The 25165-nt window shown below is 43.7% G+C and overlaps 2 protein-coding genes across 4 annotated transcripts in view; one reads left to right on the top strand and one right to left on the bottom strand.

Annotated features, from left to right (window-relative positions):
• bcl9 (BCL9 transcription coactivator) overlaps positions 1-17708 on the top strand; it is a 30574-nt gene extending 12866 nt beyond the window's left edge. For all 3 annotated transcript variants that reach the window (XM_074694343.1, XM_074694345.1, XM_074694344.1), the window contains 8 exons: positions 8452-8944; positions 10411-10724; positions 11042-11149; positions 11291-11477; positions 11985-12081; positions 12275-14456; positions 14928-15194; positions 15338-17708. In XM_074694343.1, coding sequence (XP_074550444.1) covers positions 8658-8944; positions 10411-10724; positions 11042-11149; positions 11291-11477; positions 11985-12081; positions 12275-14456; positions 14928-15194; positions 15338-16374 — 4479 coding nt within the window. In that variant the 5' untranslated portion in view covers positions 8452-8657 and the 3' untranslated portion in view covers positions 16375-17708. The remainder of the gene's footprint in view (positions 1-8451; positions 8945-10410; positions 10725-11041; positions 11150-11290; positions 11478-11984; positions 12082-12274; positions 14457-14927; positions 15195-15337) is intronic.
• A 349-nt stretch (positions 17709-18057) lies between these two features.
• Positions 18058-23573, bottom strand: acp6 (acid phosphatase 6, lysophosphatidic). The gene is made up of 11 exons (XM_074694346.1): positions 23467-23573; positions 22203-22422; positions 21992-22120; positions 21258-21388; positions 21037-21116; positions 20870-20957; positions 20522-20654; positions 19673-19773; positions 19490-19582; positions 19244-19409; positions 18058-19161 (listed from the first exon to the last, which is right to left on the bottom strand). The coding sequence occupies exons 2-11, from the start codon at positions 22413-22415 to the stop codon at positions 19027-19029; spliced, it is 1269 nt and encodes a 422-aa protein (XP_074550447.1). The 5' UTR covers positions 22416-22422; positions 23467-23573; the 3' UTR covers positions 18058-19026.
• Positions 23574-25165: the final 1592 nt, after the last annotated feature.

The following is a 25165-nucleotide window of genomic DNA, read 5'->3' as shown; positions in this document are numbered from 1 at the left end:
ATTTTTTTTTTTTAACGGGGATATTAAGATCGCGAGCTCCCCAAATAAGAGGCACAGCTGAGGGTCACGTGACCGACAGGAGCCCTATGGCTGTACGCGAAGCCCTTGCCACTACCAATATGGCCGCTTTAGCCGATGTGCTTCATTTTCCATTTCAGAAACAGATGGGTGAAGTCAGCGAGACTATGTCCATGTTTTATACAGTCTATGGTTTTAACTAGTATTTGGTTTTACTATGACAAAAACAATAATATAACATGTTGACAAATTCTTTGAGTCGACGTAATTGATTCTTTCAGCTGATCATTGCAGCCATATTTAGATCAGGGACTCTCAACTCATAGGTTGTGTGTCTTCTTCAGCAAAAAAAAGTCTGAAAAAACCTTGTGCTTTTATTTTGGAGGGGATTTCTTCACAGTAGCATCTATTGTCACTTCCTAACAGTAAATGGTGATAATTTCTTAAGTTTGTTTTCATGCTAACTGAGCTCAGCTAAACCCATGTATGACGACGAGAACGACTGCTTAAAATCTTAAACAGAGGATAATAACCTCAGTGTGTTTTGTGCAGCCTGTTGTTGGCACATGAAAGATGAAAATAACATTCTCTGATGTTCTGTACCATCTCAGGTGAAAGCTACACCATCTTTTCGTTAAATGAATTTGAGAAGCCGAGAATTTTGACGATAAGTCTCAGAGATGTGCAGCGCCAGTGTTCTTATATTCATTTGGTTTTTGTGTATTAAAAAAAGTTGAAACAGAAGCTTACCTGTTCAGTTTTACGTATCATTAAGTCAGAGCTCGTCTTGGTTTTGTGTGTTTACGTAAGCATTTGATAGTGGCACTCCCTGTATTTGCAGCCATGCTGTGTCACGGCACATTGTTGCCGGTTACTCCGTCTCTTTGTCTCGTATCTAGTAGAAAGGTGAGTGTGTGGGTGTGTAATCCAGACACACCCACTTATCCAGAGATGCAGAGACACAGACAGGAACAGATCGACAGAGACGGCTGAGCAGGGTGAAGTGTGCGTGTACGACGGAGATCACAGCAGGCTGGAGAGCTGAGTGCCAGTCCTGCTGCTGGAGCTGGCCGCCACACATGGCAGCGTGCCCAGACTACGCCAGCAGATGTGTCACTAGTGAGTCAGCTGTGTGTGTGTGTGTGTGTGTGTGTGTGTGTGTGTGTGTGTGTGTGTGTGTGTGTGTGTGTGTGTGTGTGTGTGTGTGTGTGTGTGTGTGTGTGTGTGTGTGTGTGTGCATGTCTGAGACGCAGATATCCACCCGCTCGCTCCGTGAAGAGGAAGACTTGTGTTAACCCCCCCCCTCCTCCGGGTATGTGTGCATCACACCCCTCACCCGTCTTCCTGCTTTGATTGCGGCTTCCATCACTGTGACGGACATGGAGATGCTCCTGTCACCCAGACATGATATGAGAAAATGTGACATTACACACATGTCAACTCCCTGGGGATGGAGGAGCATCGTCTGCTGACCACAGAAGAGGATGATCAGAGGAGGAATGTAGAGCCATGTGTGTGGATATATGAAGTGTTGGAGGGAAAGTTAAAGGTTCATCATAAACATTTATTCAATGAAGACACGCGCCGTTACGCTTACATGCCTCTCTGACTGCACAGTGAGTGCAGCTATCGTGTTCCCTGTCATGATGGATACATTATGTCAAATGTTGGATCGGTGGTGTCACAGCTCTATGTTTAGTGACACTCAGCATTCCTTACATTCTGTATATGTACCGAGCCTGAGTCATGAGCGGTATCTGCAGGGTGTGGCATGTGAAGTATGTGCTCTTAGGGAGGCCACCTCAACAGGTGAGCACGCAGGAGTCTTTAAGGAAACAGGTTGGAGAAAAACAGAAGAGAAATACAGAATTCACAGCATAAACTGGCATTAAAGCAAGTTTTTATGTCTCATTTTTACTAAATATGAACTTTTTAGATTTAATATGGGACAATATCTTATTTCAAGATATTAATAATGAAATGGTCTGATTTTTTTTAAAGAAGAAAAAAAAAACTTTGTTTTGGTTAGTTTCTTTCATAAGGACATGATTCTCATTTCAAGAAACTTGACAAGCAATTTTTTCTTGCTTCATTGGCATCAAAATTTTGAGATAAGTCCTTTTTCTGGACTTTTCATGGAACATAGCTCCAATGATTAATCTGTACATCCATAAATCAAATTATCTTGTTTACAAAAGTGCCTCCAGAAGCTTACAGGTTGCAAATTTTTAATGCAGGTTTAGTTAGGGATGCACAATATTATCGGCACAATATAGGTATCGGCTGATAAAAGCATCAGAACACGGTATCAGCAGATATGAAAATTTCTGCCGATACGCACAGCAGATAAGGTGCTATTCAGTTAGGATTATTATTATTGGCCATCAGAAAAATAAGCTCCTTAAATAAAATGTAGCACTTCATTTATTTGCACTGCAGAGCTCTGTGTCTGTCACCAGGTTGTTACAGTAGCTCTAAAATAATCAAATGCAACTTGGTTATGTTTAAAAATGCATTGTACATTTAAAGTTCATGTGATCTAAAGAAATTATTTTTCTGTTTTTCAATACTGAATGTCTTGAGTTTGAAAAAATAATACATTTCTTATTTATGGTAAAATCAAATGTTTTTTGTCTTGTTTTATGTGTTTTTCTTAAACAAATAAGACCGTCACAATAAGAGTAACATATAAATTCCAGTACAGGATAGACTTAGCTTTCTTTACAGTGAAAAAAACAAACAAACTTGTGATTATCGGTATCGGCCAAAAGGGGTTTCGATATATTGGCATATCGAATATCAAAAATCCAATATCCTTAACCATTTCATCGTTGCTGTCAAAAGTTTGTTGCTTGTAGAGTCGTTCAGATATCTCAGTAGCGATGAGGAGGGTTCTCTGCATCAGCTGTCTGTTTGTCCACTATGATGTCTTTCAGACCCAGTGCACTCTTGTAGTTACTCAGTTTACGTTGACAGTAATTGCAAATAACTGTTGCTCTGGTTGAGTTTTGAACAGACTGATTCTTTGATCTGGGATCTGTTTCTGCTTTCCATCCATGAAGTTATCACTACATTGCTTCCTGAGGTCCCACACCAGGAGACAGGCGGAAGATGATCACCACAGAACAAGCAGACCAATTTTGTGTAATGTGTATTGGTAGTGTTAGAAGAAAGTTGCGCCAAGTTTGACAGCCACATAGTTTGATTTGAATACATACATGTTATCTCTATGCTCCTCTTTAAGAGAGAGCCGCTTGAGGAGTCTTCTCTCGCAGCACATTTTTAAGATATTCACCAGAAACCCAAAAGAGGTTTAAATAATGGGTCTGATGTTGCCCTTAACGTATAAGGGACCAAAGGAAATCTTGAGATGGAGGCCAAGCAGACAGGGAGAGCAGGAGAGCAAGGAAGAGGGAGCTATACTCCATTGTGACTGAACTGCAAAATGGGATTTGCATAAATAAGGCTGAAACATCAGCAGGCCTTTTTTACAGCCAACTGCAGGGCTGAGACGAGGGGAGAGAGCTGGTGTGTGTGTGTGTGTGTGTGTGCCCCCCTGTTTCTTAAAATGATGTCTTTGGAGCATTGTGGCGTTAAAAATTGAAGCAGCCTTGGTTGGTAGGAAGGTCATGGCTCCTCTTCTCCGACTTATCGTACACGTTTAAATCCCTCCTATAGAAGCGGATCCTCCACTGGCGTAAAGCTCCCATCTCCCCTACAGAGGAATTTGGGTGACGTAGCAGAGAAAGGGTCTACTCTCCACTCAGCGCTCAGCCAGCGTACGATGCCTGTTACATAAGCATGAAATGAAATGCTCCCTTTTAGTGCCACCCGCATTTGAAACCCCAAATCTAATTGAATTGAACTATTTTCTGCCCTCTTTTCATGTGGAACCTCGTATTGATATCAGAGGCAGAAAGCTCATTTTTAGAGCCTCATTATACTGTTTTCCCATTAACTTGCATGCTCTGCAGCTCCTCATGTGCGCTGTGATAGACAGTTCGGCATCTTTAGTGGAGATAGAGGAGGAAAAATCTCGATGATTACCTCCACACTGCTTTGTTGTGTGTGTGTGTGTGTGTGTGTGTGTGTGTGTGTGTGTGTGTGTGTGTGTGTGTGTGTGTGTGTGTGTGTGTGTGTGTGTGTGTGTGTGTGTGAGAGAGCAGTTGGTTCTGCTGTGCACCCCTGAAGTGTGTGTCTGTGTTGGTGTATTTGTCATGACAGCGAGCTCGCCAATTAGTGTCTCGTTAGTGTGCAATTGGAGGGAGCAGGTGATTGACAGGTTCCTGCTGCATGTGAGCACATTTCACACACATTTGTATTATTTGGATGATAAATATGAAAGCAAGGGCTGATTAAGGAGGAAGAAAAGTTAAAGAAGATGCCCAGAAATTAGCTTTTATTTACAGAAACCAAGGGATGAGCAACCTTCGTGCCACATGGGCAACAAGCGGTCCACTCAGAGGATCCACATCCAATCACAGCAGCCTGGAAACCCTCGTTATCGAAGTCTTGATACTCTTTTCTTAGGGATACAGATTCTGATGTGTTGACCCAGGTATTAACCTAGGCCATTTAAAGATTCAACAAGATATTTTCAGAAAAAAGTCACTTCTGACAACTAGGGCTGCAATTTGTGATTTTTTTCTATGTTGATGAATCTATTGATTATTTTTTTAGACTAGTGAATTAATCTTGATTATTTGCTTTTAATGTTTTTTGACGATTTGTTTTCAACACTATAATTTGTGTGAACTTCTTCTCCTCTTTTTCTGTAAATAACATAAACAGTGAGAGTGGTACTGCCCCCACCACTTCCCGTGGAGAACTACATGTTCGGATGGGTTTTTACAGGCTGTATTGATTCTACTAGTAACAAAAACAATAATACAATTTAAAAATGCAAAAATTCCTGTGTTGACAGCGCGCGGATGATCTAGTGGTTTTGGTTGCACTTGATGAGGTTCCCACTCTCACCCTCCTGTGTAAGACATGTCATCAATGGTGTAAACTTACTGTTTCAGCCCAATCTGACTTTTTTATTCATATTACCTGAAAACTGCTTTTGAAAATGGCAACATACCTGAGCCAGTAGTAAGTATTAGTCTGGTCACTCACTGCACAACTTTAAAGGAGCTGTAAGGAGTTTGAAACTGATCTTGAAAAAGTCTCCCTTCTAGATATATGCCTGATCGTAACCCACACTTTAAAATGAGATTATCAGCACCAAAATCGCTGGTTACAGGTTATTTTAAATGGCTACTTCTTAGCTTTCTGATCAGGCCGACCAGGACCGGATTGATTTATGGCACGTCTAGGTCTCTATGACAACACAACGCCAGCTGACGGCTGAGGTTAAGTAGTGAGAAGAGATAAAACACAGAGATCTGTGTTTTTCTCTGCTATAAAAGGATTTTTATGACTAATTTTATAGTGATGGTGGACACAGGAGTCTAACTGTCAGACGGAAAAAGGACAGAAGAGCTGAAGAAAGATAAACGGGAGAGAGTGATTTGGGCTGTATCACTCTGTAACACAGGGGCTAATGTGTTTGTGATAATGTTGATTCCAACCCACAGTCAGCAGTTATTCTGCAGTAGTCTGTTCAAACTTGAGAGACTATCAATGAAATGAAGAGTGAGGTTACGTTAGCTCTGATTGGTAGATGACTGGTAGGACATAGCTAACCAGGATTTACTGACGTTGCACATTACTGACATGTCTTAGAGCACCGGGCAGTCAGCTGCACTAAATATAAACGGCTACTAAACTACTTAGAAACTGACAGTGTTTACTTGTTGTCATATTAGCCTTTAGAGATGTCGGAGCACTGGGCTGCCAATGTTGCTAACATATAGCCGGCTAATACAACATTTGCTTGATGCCACGTTACAAACTGTAGAGCTACGTAACTGTACTGATGAATACCTTACCTTAGCATGTTGTATCCAGTAAAAAGTTCTCTTGAACAAAGATAATTTGTTTTGATCTGATGTCCATTTAATTACAAAACAAACACACGCCTGGCTAAAAGTAAATTACGACAGTGTGCAGAGACTCCGGGCCACAAGGTGGCAAGGGGGTGCAATTAAAACAGATCCTCCTCACAGCATCTTTAAGCCAGATTTAGGGCATAAGTTTCCTCCAGGGATTGAAGGGTATGACCTGTTTCAGGGTTTGTTGTAACGTATTACTTGGCCTTAGTTGGGTTGCTACTAGTGTCGGGTCATTGCTAATTGGTGCATTACCTGTTTTTCTGCCAGATATTTTATTGGAGCATTAAACGTCTGAAAACCTCTCACATAAACCTTTTTTCTAATATTTGAATTGAAAAAGTTGTAATCACACTTTTTTTGGTATTTACATCCCAAAATTGTTTGTCACTTAAAGCAGGAGGCAGATCCTGTGATGGTTTGAAGGAACCAAAGTCTTCAGTGTTTTTCCTTCCTCTGTGATGTGTTAGCGATCATGACACTCTCAACATTTTACTCCCAGCCCAGATTGAACTGAGCATTTTATACATGATTGGCTTAAAGCAGACTCTGGTGTCTGAAACCCACTTGTTTACATTTAATCTACAAAACAAGGAACTCAAAGCTTGACGAAAGCAGCTGTTTGGCCATTAAAATATCTGATATTTCCCCCTTTTAAAGTATTTTTGGAGCATTTTAGTATTGTTGGATTGAAAAACTACCCAGATACAGGAGTATAGGGAGCGAGAAAGCAGGAGATGACTTGCAGTGAAGGGTCAGGGTTGGATGTTGAACCAGCGACAGCTGCAACAATCTTCTTTTTGTGGAGCATACACACTAAACTACTGAGTAAATGTGCACTTGGCTTGATTCCTTTTTTTATTTTTTGATGAGAAGAGCATTTATTCAAAGTTGTGCTGGATAAAGAAAGTGCAAAATAAGTGTAAGGTGTGATGAGGATTCTTCTTTTTATTTGCCCTTATTGAGCACTTTCTTTCAAGGTGTGTTAAATAAACTAGGGCCTTTTGGGTTTCTATGAATCAACATAAAACTTGCAGTTCATCACTGTTTCACCTAAATCTCTGCCCTCAAAAACCCCAAACTGATCTAAAGAGACGAGTACATTAGTGGAAAATGTAAGCCTGTAATTGTTTGACAGTTCAGGGACAATTCAAACTTAAATGTTAGCAGTAGTGTCATACTTTCAGTAAAATCTCTGATATGAAATGTATGACTGGTTCTGCCGTGCAGAGCTTCCCAAACATTTCTGTCAGTTTGTTTTCTCTGTTGTCACGTATGGGAGCCAAACTTTTTCATTTCACCTGAAAAAAGCAAGAAAGTATTCTGCTATAAAAACCATTAATGAAGCACCAATAATCAGCTCAACGCCGGTCTAAAGAGCCTCTGCTCCTGTAATACATCATATTTTAACATTTCAATCAGTGTAAGTCTGGATCCTGGGGCTCCTCTGTGCGCGTCGGTCCCTGTCTGGAAGCCAGCCACTGCTCGTGTGCAGCAGTGATCTGTGGCCCCACCGGTTGTAAATCTCTCCCCCTGTAGACCAGCGAGAGACGAGTGCTGCTGCCGTAGCAGGAGTCACTGTATGTGTCTGGTTCCCAGTGAAGCCTCTGCCCCCCTTCCTCCTCCTCTCTCCTCCCCTTAAACCCCCCAAACACTCCACCTCCTTCTCCCCAGGGAAACTCTGGAGCCAGTTACAATGTTGAGTGTTTTGGAAGAGCTCCTAAATATTTTCAGGATGACAATGTAATCTGACTGACTGGGCTGCTGTCTCGCGAACAGGATTCTCATGCGATTCCTGCGCTCTCTTTCTCTCACCAACACACACACAAACAAACACACAGTGGTGTGTTTGGTCTACAATCATACCTTTTTAGCTGCACCAGCACAATTAATGTTTGCCAAAGTTGCAATGATCTGCTGCTCTTTGAATATTTTAACCCATTGTCTAAACAAAAGTGTCCTTAAAATTAAAAAAACAAACATTTTCAAACTTGACTTTTTCAACCAAGACCATTCTGGATACTTGCAGTTAGAAAAAGTCTCATCTTGTTTAAAAAGTGCTTGTATTTTTAAGCACATTGCCCCAGATATTTCTGAACAAGGTCATTTTTTGTTCCAACATGCTTCAGAAACAAACTTGTGATGTCAGTATTGGATTGGTTAAAAATACTGCAATGCATTGATGAATGGATCGTTTCACTCAGCTCTAGTCTGCTTTGTAAAAGGCTCATTCGAATCCAATCCTGCTGACATGGATTAAAGTGGACCAAGGCCTCTTAAAAAAAGAAATCACCAAATATTAGTAACACACCTCTCAAGCCACTTCTTGTAGATTTAATGGAGTTAAAAAGAGTGTGTTGTTGCTTTAAATTTGCTCAGACTGTAGCCTTTTATTCCGGTGTTGTTAACGCTCTTTTTTTACTCTCTTCTCTCTCAACAGTGTGCCCAAGGGCCGTTGAAAGCCCCCTTGGGGGAGTTTCATAAATACACTCCGAACAAGAAAAGACTCCTGGACTATTGTTATTGTTTTTACACACTTTCTCCCACACACACACACTCACACACACACACACACACACACACACATTCACACACAGGCACATACAGGCGCACACACCCGCACCCTCACACAAGGACATAAAGAGGATGTTGGAGGTCCAAGAGGAGAGGCCAGCGGCGGCAGGTACAGCAGCGACACATTTCAACAAGAAGGAGCGAGGGAAGAAAGAGCGGGAGGAGGCCAAGGACGGTCGAGGAAACCTCTCCAACATTGGGAATCCAGTTCCTGGCTCAAGGAACGTGCGCACAAAAGCGCCTCTCTCGCACACAGGCAGTCCTCACCAGCACATCACTTCACCCTGTTCTGTAGTCCTGGGAGCCCCATCAATGCACTCCAATAGGCTAAAAAACTCCCCGTCCACCAACACGCAGAGGTGAGCCGACAGATGAGCTGACAACTTGTGGGTAGCAGTACAAATAAGAAAGCAGTGTGTGTGTGTGTGTGGGCATGTGTGTAAGCACAGTGATTGTTTTAACACCCCAATCAGCCAAACGCTGATCTGTGTGTTGATTAAATTTATGCATATAACTCAAACGCTCTTTAAACAGCAGCAGAACAACTGCGCAGAGAACAGAAGTTAGATTTCACTCCCTCTATTTCAACCAGATTGTTTTTACGGCTGCACACACACTGTGGTCGTCACTAAGTGGCACTAAATCAAAGTTTTTATCACAGGGATCTTCTCATGAACTACTAACAGGCGATGATTGAAGCACTAAGTAGAGTCTGTCTTCCCACATTAATAAAACAGAAATAGAAACAAGCTTTTGTTCAGGACGTGAAGATGTTTTGAGGACGTGAAGAATCAACGCACAGTGTCAGAAATGAATGAGCATGAGCTGTCAGGGTTTATTGACAGAAAATGCTAGTTTTCAAGTCTCCTCAGGTGCACGTGATCAGGTGTAAGCCATGGTCGACCCAGGATCAGTTTCTCCGCTCCTTTCATACACCTGAGTGGTCTTAGCGTGTGATCCAGAGCTGCTCCAGGGTCAGAGAGTACACTGAGTTTGGAAGTTTTTCCCTGCTGACTCATGGTTCTGGAGCCTCTGGAAACGGCTGCCTGGACTGCCAAAATTCTGGCTTTGCCCTCTTTTTTTTTTTTTTTTTTTTTTTTTTTACTCCCTGTGTGTCGTGTCTGTGTGTGTGCATGAAGTGTGCTCAGCTGCGGCTGTGCTTTTTGGACATGTTGGCATTTGTTTCATGCTACTTGTACGAGGCTCTGCTTGTGTGTGTTTGTATGTGTGTTTGTGTAAGAGAGAGGGAGAGACAGAGAAAGAGATTAGGGTGTGGTGAGGGAGCTCTCTGCCAATTGGATGTGTCCTGCTTGCCTGAACTGAACTCATAACTTGTAAGCAGCAGTCGTTTAAAGATGGCTTGGTCTTTTTTAGGTTTTACTCTTCAACAAGGATTTCCAGACACCTGTAACTCAATCTTGAGCTCAGAGACACCAACACTAACTGCTAGATGCTGTAATCAAATTCTTCTTTCCCTCTTTTTCTCTCTTTGCTGAAAATTTACCCCAGGATACATCAGACCTTATCGATGGCGAGCTGCCTGAGAGTGCACCCCCTCCTTTCTTTTAGTTTTTGCTTGGTTCCAGATCATGACTGTTGGGTAACCAAACCTCGAGCCCCAGGCTTTTTGTTCGATATGCCCCATTTCCTTCCTGTTATGTGTTTCACGAGTCAAACAAGTTCACAAAAGTATTTAGGAAGACAAAAGATAACATTTACAAAGTTTGTGCACATAAATAGACCAGTGTGATTAAATTTAGAGTTGTATCTCAGCTGAATGAAAAGTGAAAATGTATTAAGTCTTCATCCCCTTCTGCTCTCTCAGCCCTAAACCCAAGACGGAGGCCATGGTACGCTCACCGCCCGTCATGTCCCCCTCCACTGCCACTCAGATGGACTCTAAAATGCCCAATCAGAGCAAACCAGGGAGCACCGGCAGCCAATCACAGCCCTCGCCCTGTGACACCAAAACCCTGGGTACCAAAGGGGCTCAAAATGTGGCAGGGGGCATGGGGCTGAAGAACGGGCAGGGTCTGAGCTCCGGACCGAGCTCGAAAGTTAAAGTGAAAAGGGAGCGAAGCACCTCAGTGGAGTCGTTTGAACAGCCAGAGGGGGGGACACCGACCAGTGAGGAGAAAGGTAAGGGGCAACTCAGGCCATATACTTTGTCCTCATGAAGTGAAGTCTTTAAATTTGACAGCATTAAGACACATCACTGTTGAAACTGGTCTATAATGCGTTCATATTTTTTCAAGTCTGCTGGTTTTTACGTGTAGCTATTCATTTATGATTTTATCCCTCTTTGAACTGCTTATTATATTACATTACAAAAATGTAGGTAAACAAAGGATATTTCTAAAAACAAAACGTCTTAAAATAAGACTTTAAAAAGTTCTGATAAATTTTTTCATCCCTCATTTTTACGCACTCGTTTCGGTATGTGTGTGCGTGTGCAGACAGCAGCAGAGTGAAGAGAATGTGCGTGGCAGAGAGGAGGCAGCCGTACAGAGGAGATGACTGGTGCTCTGGGGGAGAAAGTGACGAAGATGACAAAGGATTCTTCAGTAAGTGTGTTAACGCGCGCATCCAAGCATGTGCAGCAGCCCCTCTGCCGATCAACTTGACTTATGACGGCTCCATTGTGAAACCACATTACCCAGAAGTCTGTGCGAGTGCTAAAATTTCCCCTCTTGGTTTTCCCTTAGACTGTAACTCCAGTGATGTGAAGCCCCAGGACTCTGTCACACATTCTACCTCCAACACCGGACTCAGCCGCTCCTCCACCCCCTCCCATAATACCCTGGGAGGTCAGGGCTCCACCACAGAGCCCACCAGTGGCCAAAAACCCGGCTCAAAACTTGTTTATGTCTTCACAACTGAGATGGCCAACAAGTAAGAAAGCTACTCTTTGCTTATTTGCTGCTAGAATCTCCTTATTTTTCTGTTTCTGCTCATGCATTTCTCCTCTTTGTGCAGCTGCAGTACTTTGATGTTTGTTGAAGCTGTCAATGTCCAAACTGCTGTGATACTTGCATCCCAGCCCTTGTCTTCCTTCCCAAAACTTTTCCAGTTGTACTCTTATTCCATTGTATGCATGTATGTGTTTTGTAAGACAGGGCACAAACTTGGGTTAAATTTTCTCTCAGTCTGGAATCCCAGATCAAAGATATGAAAGGTGTGTGTGTGTGTGTGCGCAACACTTGGACTGTTGACCTTGGATTTACCTTCATGGTCCCATCTCGTACCCATTCATCCAGCTCCGTTTCTTTAAAGAACACACACACACACACACACACACACACACACACACACACACACACACACACACACACACACACACACACACACACTTATTGTGTCTGATGACTGATATCTGACTGTCTGTCTTCTTGTCCTCAGGGCAGCTGATGCAGTTCTAACTGGCCACACAGAAAACATCATTGCCTTCCACATGAAAAACATCTCCAACAGCAAGGACAAAGCTCACCTCCTCCTGGTAAATACAAACACAGGCTCTGTTTACACACACAAACACACACACACACACACACACACACACACACACACACACACACACACACACACACACACACACACACACACACACACACACACACACACACACACACACACACACACGTCCATCATGTGAGTGTCATATCTAATTCTGTTTCTCTTCTCTGTTCAAGAACAATGCAGCAAGCGCCCTCCGAAACGACTCCAAGCCTCCCCAGCAGCCCCCATCCCATGGACAGGATCAGAGTCACCAGTCCGGATCCAAGCCGTCCTTGCCTGGCATGGCAGAACCAGCCCCAAACCAGTCTTCTAACCAAGGGGGGCAGGCTGGTTGTCTTCCACAAGAAGGATCATCCTCTGTAGGCATAGAATCCAAAAATCTTCCTGGCAGCAGCCCCAGTAATGCTAATGCCCCGGTTGACCAGACCCCTGTAACCCAACCTGAGGCAGGCCTCAACCCTCCATCAGCAGTTGAAGGAGGGCAGGGTGGAGGCTCTGGTGGACCAGGTCTGACACCACAGCAACAGCAACAACAGCAGCAACTGGCCCAGGAACTTTTGAACATGGAGGCCAACACAGAGGGTCTATCTCAAGAACAGTTGGAGCATCGCCAGCGCTCCCTACAGACCCTGCGAGACATTCAGCGCATGCTTTTCCCTGACGACCGTGATGCCCCGCCAGCGGGGCCCCCACAGTCTCATGGTGGACCCCATGATGGAGGTCCAGATGGTACACCCCGAAGACCTGAGCAGGGACCCCTACAAGCTATGATGGCACAGTCTCAGAGCCTTGGACCACCTGGTGGACCTGGAGGACCTCGCCCTCCAGGCCCACCCTTTGGCCCACCACATGGTCCTAGGGACATGCCCCCGTTTCCACAAGATGAAATGGGTGCACACATGGGGGGTCCAGGGGGATGTGGAGATGGAGATCAGATGACCCCAGAGCAGGTGGCTTGGTTGAAGCTGCAGCAGGAGTTTTATGAAGAGAAGAGGAAGAAACAAGAACTGCAGCACCGGCCCCTTCCTCCAGACATGATGATGCACCCCCATGGTCCACGTGGCATGATGCGTGGGCCACCACCTCCTTACCAGATGGGCCCAGGAGAGATGTGGGGAGGGCCAGGTGGTCCACCAGAGCCCTACCAGGAGCGCATGGGAATGGGCCCTGGTCCCAGAGGAATGCCCCCACATATGCAGAGGATGCCTGGTTTCTCTGGTATGATGAATCCTGAGATGGAGGGGCCCCCAAGGCCTGGCATGGGCTGGCCAGATGATATGCCACCAAGAATGGGAGATGCACGGGGCTTCCCAGGAGGACCTGGGGGAATGTTTGCTGGTCCAGGTGGTCGCGGTGAACGTTTTCCAAATCCTCAGTCAGTCCAAGAGGCAATGTTTCACCAAGGTATGGGTGGAGACAAGGGCCTCCCTCCTGGAATGATGGTCGACATGCAAAGGATGATGGGTCACCAAAGAGGAGGAATGGAGCCTGGTAATGGCATGGGTATTTTTCCTAGAATGCCTGGAGATGGGCCTATGAGTCCCTCATCGAGGCTCCAGGGAATGGGGGGCAGGGAAATGGGGCCTGAGTTTGGCATGGGGCCTGGACCTGGACCAGGGCCTCATATGCACCCTTCCAAGCTACGAGATGCCCCCATGAATATGAGTCCTGATGAGATAATGAGAATGAGAGGAGGCGGAGGACCACCGATGGAGAACATGGGTCCTCAGGGCAGACCCATGCAGGGTCCTCCCTTCCCTGAGCAGGCACAACCAGGAGACTTTCCCATGGGGCCTGGGCGGCCCTTCCCAGGGGGTCCTGGTGGAATGAGGGGTCCTCATGCAGACCCAGCCTTTGGTCCAGAGCACAGAAATACACCAACAGGAGGAAATGGCCGTATGAACCACCTTCCTTCTGCAGGTGGTCCTTCACAAGGCCAGAGGGGCCGCAAGCCAGCAGATCTGAATGTCCAGGCAGGAGGAGGGAACTCTCCCAGTGTCAACCCACTAAAGTCACCTCCTCTAAGGCAAGTGCAGTCCCCAATGATGGGCTCTCCTTCTGGAAACCTTAAATCCCCCCAGACACCGTCCCAGCTGGCTGGCATGCTCACTGGTCCCACAGGTCCCAGTGCCCCTCCAGCTCCTGCATCTTCAGCACCAATGAAGTCCCCACACTCCATGATGGGCTCAGCTGGTGCCTCTCCAGTTCATATGAGGTCCCCTTCTCTTCCTAACCCTTCTCCAGGATGGGCTTCCTCTCCGAAACCACCCATGCAGAGTCCTGGGGTTCCACCTCAGGGTGGCAAGCCTCCCCTCAGTATAACGTCACCAAACATGATGGGGGGAATGGAGCAAGGTATGACATGCATTCTGCATTAACCGCAAAGTTTCTGATTCCTCATTTTTCTTCAACGCTTCTTTATCATGCTGCATGGTATCACCTTTTCCCTTAAGGGAATATAATGATGTTAAATTTGTGGTTACAGGTCCTGTTAATTTCTAATACAATACAAAAAATACACAAATCATTACCTCGGTTACCTTTTGTGTTCCTAGAAATCATCAGAGTTCAAATCAAACAACTTAAGGTTATGAAAACAGCAGAATATGTCATTTATTAAAGTATCACATCTGTATTAGGGGTGGGGTTGGGTTGGTAATGGTCCAGTGGCTCCCTCTTGTGGTTGCATGGTTTTAATTTTTCTAATCTTTGAGTATCAGACTGTAGCTGATGTCACAATAAAAATACCAGACATTACAGGTTTTGTTCTTATAAGTATTCAAATCTCAGTTTATGTCATCTTTCTTCTCTGATGTCATCCTCCAGGTGGCAATGGTCCCTCAGCCCCTCCTTCATCAGGGGCTCCATCTGGCTCCATGTCCCACCCAGGCAATGTCCCGTCTGGCAGTCCGTACACCATCCCCCCTGAGCCAACTCTCTCCCAGAATCCTCTCTCCATCATGATGTCACGCATGTCTAAGTTTGCCATGCCCAGCTCCACCCCGCTCTACCATGATGCCATAAAGACTGTTGCCAGCTCTGATGACGACTCACCCCCGGCTCGCTCCCCGAACTTGCCATCAGCAAACAACGGTTAGTCATTTGAAATATCTGTCATACTTTGTGTTAATTGTACATGAAGGTGAACTGTCAATCATTTATCAACAGTCTTGTCTTTGACCTGATTTGATTTTTAATATTTTTCGGATCTTTATTCTTCTCTCTCATGCACACAGGCATGGCAATGAACCACCAAGGAAACCCTCGTATGATGGGACCCGGAAACCCAGGACCCATGTCTGCCCTCAGCCCTCTCGGGATGAATCCGATGGGATCCCAGCCCCTCTCCCATGGCATGCCCCCACAGATGCCCTCTCCCAATGCTCCAAACATGGGTCCAGGCATGATGCCTCATGGCATGATGATACCACCAAATCCCCAAGACCCTGGTATGGGAAATCCTCAGATGATGCCACAGGGACGCATGGGTTACCCTCATCGAGGCCAAGCATACCCCCTCACCCAGTCCCCTTCCCAACAAGGACCTTTTTCCCCGCACAATGGTCCTGGTCCCCAAGGCTTCCCTGGACACCCAATGGGCTTCCAGGGAGAGGGAGGGCCTATGGGAGGACGGATGGGGAACATGCCTCATGGAGGCGGGGGTGATGGGGGTATGTGCAAGCCTAATACCCCTGGAGGGCCAGAGTTCAACAACATGCAAGGTGGATTCAGTGATGCAGACCTTCACGAGGTGATGCGGCCGGGAGCGTCAGGCATTCCTGAGTTCGACCTGTCCAGGATAATCCCGTCAGAGAAGCCCAGTCAGACTCTGTCATACTTTCCCCGAGGTGGAGGAGACAACCCTGGGAAGCCACCACACCCATCTGGTTTCCCCATGCAAGGTATGATGGGAGATGGTCCACCGAGGATGGGGATGTCCATGCAGGGAATGGGTGGGATGCCTGGGGGCCCGGGTGGGGGAATGGGTCCTCAGGACATGCCAATGGGCAACCCTGGCCACAACTCCATGCGGCCACCTGGATTCATGGGCCAAGGAATGATGGGCCCCCAGCACCGGATGATGTCCCCTGGGGGTCCAGGAGGGATGATGCAGGGGAGACAAATGTCTCATCCAGGCCCTGGCGGCTCACCTAACATGATGATGTCACTGCAGGGCATGGGCGGCCCCCCTCAGCAGACAATGATGATGGGGGGTCAGATGAGGCCTCGTGACATGGACATGGGGTTCAGTCCGGGCCCTGGAATGTTCTAATCCAACAGAAACCTTGTATCTAGAATGTTCTCAGACAGTTTGGAGGGTGGAGCAAAGGTCACAGTGAATGGAGACAAACTCTGACAGACTTTAACAAAGGAAGTATAAAACTAGAGGAGTATGTACACAGAAATAAAGAGAGTGGAGCTTACTGGTCACCTAGTATCGTCCTGTGGGAACTATTCCAGTGGAGACTCGGACAGGCCCAGATCGGAGTACTTTTTGCCACAAGAACATTGAATTTTGACTCATGAACTTCAGAATGTATGGGATTGTTGTGCATCATTTTTGCAAAAAAAAAAAAAACTGTTCTTGTGTTTTTTGATTATCTGACTGTAAAGAGGACTTCAACATCAAAGAGGAATCAACCTAACAAGTCAGCGTGAAGATGCTACAGTATATGTCTACTTTTTTCAAATTAAAAAAAAAAACAAAAACAAAAATTGTCACAAAAGTGGTGTGGAACAAGAGGAAGGAATAAGAATTTGTGCTTTGTGAAGACTTTAGTGGAACTCCATCTTGTCTCTCGCTCCATTGTTTTGACTGTTTCTGTACAGTATATACGTGTGAGAGTGTGTGCGTGCTTGACAGACTGTATGTTTGTGTGGTACGTATGTATGTGTCTGTATGTATAGGCATTCTATCAGTGACCTCTCAACTCCTCGTACCCAGCTTTCATTGGGGGAGGAACGCCCCCTAAAAATACTGTACTGTTTACCATTGGTGGGCTATTCGAATTTTAGTCTATTTTAATTTCCTTTGTAACTCCAGTGTATAACAAACCAAACTATGACCTCATTAAGATAATAGTATTATTAAAAAAGCACAAACATGGACCGTCTGCAGAAAGCGTCTTCTTTCTCTATTTTTACCATTAAGAGCAACACAGTGAGTGTGAGGATCCTACTTTCAGGACTCAACTTTTCGCCAACGTGGATAGTACTGCTAATACCCAGATGTGCTTTGTGTGTTCTTCTTGTTCCTGTTGTGTTCCTGTTTTGTTTTGACTCTCTTGTTGACTCTGGGTAATAATCATTCCCACAGCAATAATCCCCAAAAGGTCAGCAGAATGTGACAGGAGTGGCACAGCAGGTATGCCAGGTATTGTAGAGCTAGAGCTAGGTAGATCTGGTTAAGTTTAGTGAGGCTGGTGTGGTGTCCCAAAGCGAGACGCCTGGAAATGTAAACACGTACTGCTTACCATCCAGTTGACTTCCTCTCTTTTCTCTATTGTATAAGCTTGTCATGTGTTCTCCATTGGCTTTGGTGCAAAAATAGCCTACCAGGGCTGTGGTGATGGACTACAAATAAAAGATATTGTTTTGGTATATAAATGTTGTCCATGACGTATGTGTGTGCATGCGCGGTTTGTGTGCACGTGGCTTTCTAATATTTACATCGAGTGACTTGTGCAGACAGGTGTTGTCTTTGTTATCCTACATGTCAAACCAGCTCACCAACATTTAGCTCATACAAAAAGAGCAAGCCAGACTGCCAAGTTGACATTTTATCAGGCACTTACTATCAAGTGCTTACTGAGAGCTATTTCAGTGGACACTGCACTCCAGATAGACCCCAGCAAGTAGAAACATCTTAACTTGTCTCCTGCACTGTTGTTTTTTGCAGGTTAAAACGGAACCACGAGAAACAAAGTTGATCAAAATCTTTTTTTAATTTCCCACAAATTCAAAACATAACATAGTAAGCAGCAAGTCAAATAAAAGTCCTGCAGATGTGATCCAGTGTGTGTTATTGTAACACAGTAACAGCATTAACTCACTTGTTAGATTTATCCTCTTTCTGCACATGGTTATGAAAACATTCACCTTTTTACTTATGTATGACCCACTTCCTGTAGCTGTTTGTTGATTAACATAAAATACAGAACATGATATGAAAAGCACCCCCCTGAGGAATAGAGTAAGCGTATGTGACAGAGTTGATTGTAAACACAACTAGATGGAGGTGTCATGATGCCACAGTGAAATTTTATGTTTTGAATGTATGAAGGCTCTGTGTTTCTTCAAGATACTCTGCGGTGACACTGAGAAGAACTTCCTGTGTGAGAAAATGTATTTGACTGTGCCTTCATTTCTGTCAACAGCATCATGTTGTGCGTGTCTTTAAGGCTGTCAGTAATACTTCAAATGTTCCTGCTGTTTTAATACTAAAATAATTCATCCACAGCTCGAACAAGCCCAAACAAATGTCTGACCAACTGTTTTTTAAGCGACTTTGTCCTGCAATTTACTTTGCCTTTGTCATTAAGCCAAATTTTTCAGATTTACAGGGGAGATTTACTGACCAAAAAAGAAAAGTGGACTTGCCATCAAGCCCAGGAAGAAGCTGACATTAACCCAAAGGTATACACAAAAATAACATATCATTCAGTATGCAATAGATAGCTTCACCCATATTGAGTGTCTTATTGCAGAGCTCGTGTGAAGATTTTGAATTACAAAATCAAAATGATGTAAAGTAAAGCATTTTTAAAAATCTGTATTCTAGGACGTGTGCGTTTCGCAGCTTTCTCTGCAGGAGTCTCACAGTGAGGTATAACGACTGGATGGAGTGCAAAGTGAGGATGGAAAAACATGATGTATGAGTACTTAGTGTGATGTCTTGATGCTTGTTTTGTTTTATCTTGCAGGTTCAGGGTTTGATCAGACCTTCTGTGCTGTTACAGAGTGACTTGTAGAGTTCAGTGCTCAGCGAGTATCCAGAGAGGGCCTGTTTGAACTCCTCCAGGGGGCAGTAGACGCCGCTGCAGCCAGGGATGAGTAGATCCTATGGGGAAAGAAGTGATGTAACGTGAAACAAAGGGATGTGTACATCCTTTAAATGAATGCAGATATGTTCCAACTCTCACCTGGCCTATATACGACACTTTGACGAAAGCTTGGCTGGTTTGCCGGTGTTTGTGCAGCTCCAGTGTGATGTCAGCGGCGTATGGTGGCCATCGCATGTCAAAAACCCCCAGAGCCATGAGACAGGGAATCAAAGTGGTGTCATGGGCAGAGTACAAGAACAGCTTCCTATTGGGGAGGAGATTTCTGAAATGAGACCAAATATGATCCAATGTGTGCAACAAATGATCGAACACAAGGTGACCAACCTGTGTGGCTCTGATGAGGTGCCCTGAAGTTTCTCATCAATGTTAGCCAGGAGTGTGTACAGGAGGGGGCCCACACACAGTTGCAGGTTCTCCCTGACGAGAAACGTACAGAAGAGATGTGAAACGACCTGTTGATTTGAATTGGAAGAGTTACCTTTTCTCTGTTGTTTTTTTAAATCTAACCTCTTGCTGGGTTCATACACATGGCAGATCATGTCCACAGCTCTCTGCTCCACTTTGTTCCTCCAGCTGTCCAGCGCTGGCGGGCACGGCAGACCGTGTGTCTGTCAGTGTGCAAAGAGTGGACACAAAATCATCTTTTCTGTTGAGCAACAGAATTTCTAGCATGACTCAATCTTTTGCAAACTTAAACAGATATTTCTTCTGTGACTGAAAACCACCTGTAGCTTTATTTTCTTTCAAAGCGTGTTCTTGCTGTACTGACTAAGAAATGTGTTCGCATGTCTAAACAGGTTGGTGTGACCAATGTGGCGAGAGTTCGTAAAGGCTTCTGTTTTTAGCTGCTTTAGCTGGTGAATGAAAGAAAAATCAAGTCAGTTTATAAAAAGCCCCCCGCCCCAGTCTTGTTTTAGATCTTGTATTGGCCCCCGGGCTCACATTTAAAATAGTTATTTGAGCGCCTACAGAAAAAATACCCCTCTGAAGTGTAACATTCCCCCTCTGATTCAGCTTAGCAAAAATGATTTTAGTCTCTCCTCATGAATGAATTCCCGTCTGACAAAATTAGAAGTCTTTAAATTTGTGGATGTAATTATGAATTAAATGGGACTTCATTTAAAATATCTTCTGCGAGGGGTAAACACAGACATTTCCAAATCATGCTAATCTGCTATTTCAGAGCTTTAATCTGTAGAAATCTGATGAGATGATGCAGAGCTTCATCTTACATAACCAGCAGCTTGCTAGTTGTCGCCCCGAGTTGAGCTCAGTGTTGATATTTTGTGGTGTGTTTCAGAAAGCTTGTGGTGAGACCGAATTAAAGTCATATGAATCTGGACGTGGCCCTGTCACCTCTCTGGCGACCATGTCGTCCCTAATGAGGATGAAGTCGACGTTCTGGTGAGCAGCGATGCCCAGTGCGCTCAGGATGCTCTGTAGGTCTGCTGCGATGTCTGGCAGAGTGGATGACTCTGCCCAGCGGTGGCTGCACACACACACACACACACACACACACACACACACACACACACACACACACACACACACACACACACACACACACACACACACACACAGTGTCAAGGGCACAAAACACAAGACACACCATGACAACCTGTCAGAGCCAGCTCAGCTCAGAGTGAAACTTTGCACAAAAAACAAGTCAATTCTCCACAATGGAGGCAAAAATTCTCCTCATACCTGCCGAGGATTTTGAGCAGCTTGCAGCCGTGGTAGTTAGGATACAGGATTTCAGACTCAGCCTCTGTTGTTAATATTGGCACAGGGTCTTCATGTAGAGCAGAAAAACAGATTAGATGAGACCAAGAATGGAATAAATAACACACACATATGGATTTTCACCCTACCTTTTTGTTTTTGCTGGAAGAGCCCTGCTACCAGGCATTTGGCAGATTCAATGGTCCTCACAATGTTAGTGGAGCGCACACTAAAAATGGAAAAAATAGGTCGTGGAAGGCAGCCAGCTAGAAAATAGTGAAGCCTGATTTCCTCTGTGCTCCACTCTTAAACCCAATGTGTGGAAACTGGAGTCCAGAGAAGTATTTTGATCATGATGTGCACCACTTACTAGACCTCTGCTGGGCTGAAGGTGGAGCTGAGGAAATGGGTCTCCTCGATGTATCTCATCCTCAGCCTCTTGCCTAGTTCGTACAGCTGCTGCATGCCCAACGTGGTCAGCTGACCAGGGAATGTGCCACCCTGTCAAGTACAACAAACAGGATCAGGTTTAAGTCACAGATGTGCCCAAAAAGGCACACACTTGCCAAACTCAAGTATGGCAGGAGTCCATGTTGTGGGATTTGGTTTTTCTGAGCTAAATCCAGGGCAGTAAACCTCTTTAGTGAAGCAGCTAACTGCACAGGAAACTTTCATTTCCATGGACTCTCTGTGGCTGCCAAATGGGACGCAGTGTCTTAAAGGGCAACCCTATGCACAGTTCAGCTGTGTGACAGAGGGAAGGTGAATGAAAGGAGCAGCTTCAGTGTCATCTGTGTGGCTTTGTAATAAATCTAAGCGACCACTAGAGGGAGAAAGAAAACTTGAGAAAGGTAATTCAGGTACTTAAAAAATGGTACCTGAAATACTTACACTGTTAAGAAAATACTTGTTGGGTTAGGTTTTAAAATGTCAGCTCTGGCACTGAAACACTTTAATGACTTGCTTTGTGTTTAACCGTCGCCTTTCATATGATTAGTAATTGTCACTCCCACAGACCACAAAACCAGTTTCTTCACCTGAGCTCATCCCTTCAGCTTTTTTCTTTAACAACAACTCACAACATCACAAAACACACCTACTCACAGTCAGTATATTCTTTCGATAGCTTTCTTCTACAGGAGCCGGGGGTTTGGGGCCCCCATCAAGATCCGTCACCACATAGTTAATGTGGCAGTGTGCAGGAGGCTCCAGTAGTGTCGGGACCCACTGGGCCTTAAAAAAGCAGAAACATGTTTAGTCTATTGCAATTTTTAAATAAAAAGGGTAACAAATGAAAACAACAACAGAGTCTTACTTCAATCACATCAGGTATCGACTTCAGTGGCGTCCGAGCACCATGACGGAACAAGACTTGGACCAGTTTAAGCTCATAGGCAGAGCTGGGATCTGTGTCGGCACAGGAGCGAGAGGATGCACTTTGGTCTGATTCAGTCTTCTTCTGTGACCACAGGAGGGAACCAAAAGTTGCTGAACCTAAAATACACACTCTGGGCCAGAGATATCTCATGGTGGTGCTGTGGACAAAACACATAAATAATATATATGTGAGAACGAGTTGGGGTTAGTGTTGTGTTGTGATTAAAGATGCTCCTGTTCAAACAGGTATTTTAATAAACCTTCAACTGCTTAATGCACAAATAACTGGTTTTAATTGTATTCAGAGACTGTCTGAAGCTTGAACCTGTGATTTGTGTCACACCAGCTCTTAAATACTGCACATTTTTTTGTATAATTTCTTTTCTGTATGTTTTGTTCTTGTAAATCACTTTGTGTTCTTTTGTCTTCTTCTTTTGTCCATTAAAAGTAGGAATGAAGTTGACCTTTTTTCAAAGATATTGGAAAGAAAAATTTAAAATTGAAAGGGGAATACCTCGGGTTATTTTTTCTCAAATTTTCTTTGAGATTATTTCTGGGAGATACTTATATTCTCAGGTAAGGTACTGATAAAACTTTGCTGTAAACGCCAAGAAATTAGTCAACTCACCTATACCTTGACATTTAAATCGAAACCTCCCGTTAAATCCAGTGATATCGAGTAGCAGCAGTAATTGTTTTAAGCCGGGTGAAGATATAAGTGGCACACAGAGCAAATCTATGACATTCTTACATATGTAACGTTACAATTCACCTAAAATGCGTCCTTAATCGTAGCAAATAAAGGCGGTCAGGAGTCCCCCTGTCGTGGATCAGACTGCTGCAGCGAGCCCAGGGGGCGTAACTACATCTTATCTATCTCTGCGTAAACACTTCTTTCCAATGCATTATTCAGTATGAATACTGGTTAGTTGTAATGTTTATCTCCCCAACACTGTCTCTCAGGCTCTGTTTGCCCTCTTGATAACCCGAATATGCCGATAACTATTGCTCAACACCTCCAACGTGAACATATTCATAACTTCAGCACGTTAGCAAACCTGAACTTGGCACGAGGCTAATGTTAACTCTTTCCAAACTAGCGCGAGGCTCAAGTTTAACCTCTGCGTAGACGCCAAAGTAAACGGAACTACAACACAATTCTCACACCACAGGTTTAAATAACTGCAAAGAAAACTACTTACATCCAGAGACGTAGCTCTTCTGCTTCTCTTATTAAAATTAAAAAGAGTTGACTGGGTGATACATTCACTGGTCATTCGGAAACTCTTCCTGCTGCCACAGTTTTATGGGCAGGCTGGGAATTGGAGGAGTACAAACCCACCTTACAATGGAAGTAAAGGCGCAAGCTAACGAGACATGACTTCATTTCCCAGAATTCAATTCGAAGCCGGCGTCTTCTATACAAAATTACCTGTTTTTTGCAGGAAATTAAGGGGAAACAGCATGTCTGAAGTTTTGATTTAGCAAGAACGGATTTGGTATACAAATCTATAAAACATTTTTAACAAGTCTTTAGTTTCCTTTTTCACAATCCTTATCTTTTTATTGTTATTATTATTATTTTTCATTTTTGCTTTTATTCTTTTTTTTTTTTACTTCACTGAATGAAGCCAAACTTATACAGCTCCTATTCATATGTACTTTGTTCCTTATTTTCGGAATTAAGTTGTTTAATACGTTTTTATAACAATGATGTTAGTAATCAATATCAAAATAGAATTTAAAAATATATATGACAGAAGTAATGTGATTGTCTTGAAAAAAAGTTGTAAAGCAATATTATAGTTTTATCTGGGGAATACAAATAATGATTAAAAAATTGCACAGATTTTAGCAAATAATTTTAATCTCTCTCTCTCTTTTTTTTTCCGAAGCCTTATTTATTTTCCAAGCAGTCTCAAAACATTTACAATGATGACAACAGCAACAACACAGGAGGTCTCAGACAAAGGAAACCCCATGTCCCATTCCCTTCTAACTTAAAACCAGCTCTGTATATGTGTTATTTATCAAGAGAGTTAATGAATAACTCTGACTTTAGGAATCTTCAGGACCTCTACCTTTTTGCACTTCTTATTTTATCTTATCGTAAGCTATAAGTAAAAAAAAAAAAAATCCAAAGAGGAATTTTCTAAAAGAGTATATTTCTTTTTTCTTTTCTTTTCTTTTTTTTTTTTTTTTTTTTTTTTGAAATATGGCATGATCTTTTTAACAACAATCAAAAGCTTTTGTTTGACAAAAAATAAGAAATAAAAGTCAGAAAACCCTATTGGTGTGCAATGTGAACAGTTCATATTCTTCTGTTCAGGACAATCAATCCTGGATTGCATGAATTCATGGCACTTAACAATAAGTTTACCTTTAAAAGCATAAATACATCACCTCGGCTATAAAGTGTTATGTTAGATTACAGATGTGCACTTGGAGTCATCTTCGGTATTTATCTCAAATATAAGACCCATACAGTATAAATTTATGAGCAAATAAGCAAAAAGGCAGCTTCTACTGCGCGCTCAGCTCCTCAGCTTGAGACAGACCAAACTGTTGGATGATGGCCGCTCAGCTCCTGGCAGAGATGGTGTGACAGTCTGTGTTTGTGTAAATACTGTTTATCTCCCCCAGTCTGTCTCCTGCAGGTCCTTTCTGCTGAGAACAGACTGGAAAACGCAATTGGTGAAAAGATACTTATCTGAAATGCAGCAATTCCTCAGTTTTAGATTTCCTCTATTAGTGCGACGAAAAACATTTCTTTTAAAAATTCAGCTTATTTTTCAGCTTGTGCTGCAGGGTTCAAATACTGTCTGAGTGATTTTCTGCTCAGTAATGTATTAACTAAAGATTAAAGTTAAGTAACACTATTAAAAGAAACACACAAATCTA

The sequence above is a fragment of the Halichoeres trimaculatus genome, unplaced genomic scaffold (assembly GCF_033239565.1).
Source record: "Halichoeres trimaculatus isolate MK-OKI-2021-1 unplaced genomic scaffold, fHalTri1.1 fHalTri1_scaffold_19, whole genome shotgun sequence".
NCBI classification, from domain to species: domain Eukaryota; kingdom Metazoa; phylum Chordata; class Actinopteri; order Labriformes; family Labridae; genus Halichoeres; species Halichoeres trimaculatus.
This window is presented reverse-complemented; position numbering and strand designations above follow the sequence as displayed.

Excerpts from the sequence above, each read along its gene's own strand:
- acp6 (XM_074694346.1), bottom strand. The coding sequence starts at position 22,415 with ATGAGATATCTCTGGCCCAGAGTGTGTATTTTAGGTTCAGCAACTTTT. Across the intron at positions 21,117-21,257 it reads TTCAGCCCAGCAGAGGTCTA|TGTGCGCTCCACTAACATTG; the intron begins GTAAGTGGTGCA and ends TTCCATTTTTAG. Across the intron at positions 20,655-20,869 it reads CTGCTCAAAATCCTCGGCAG|CCACCGCTGGGCAGAGTCAT; the intron begins GTATGAGGAGAA and ends GTGTGTGTGCAG.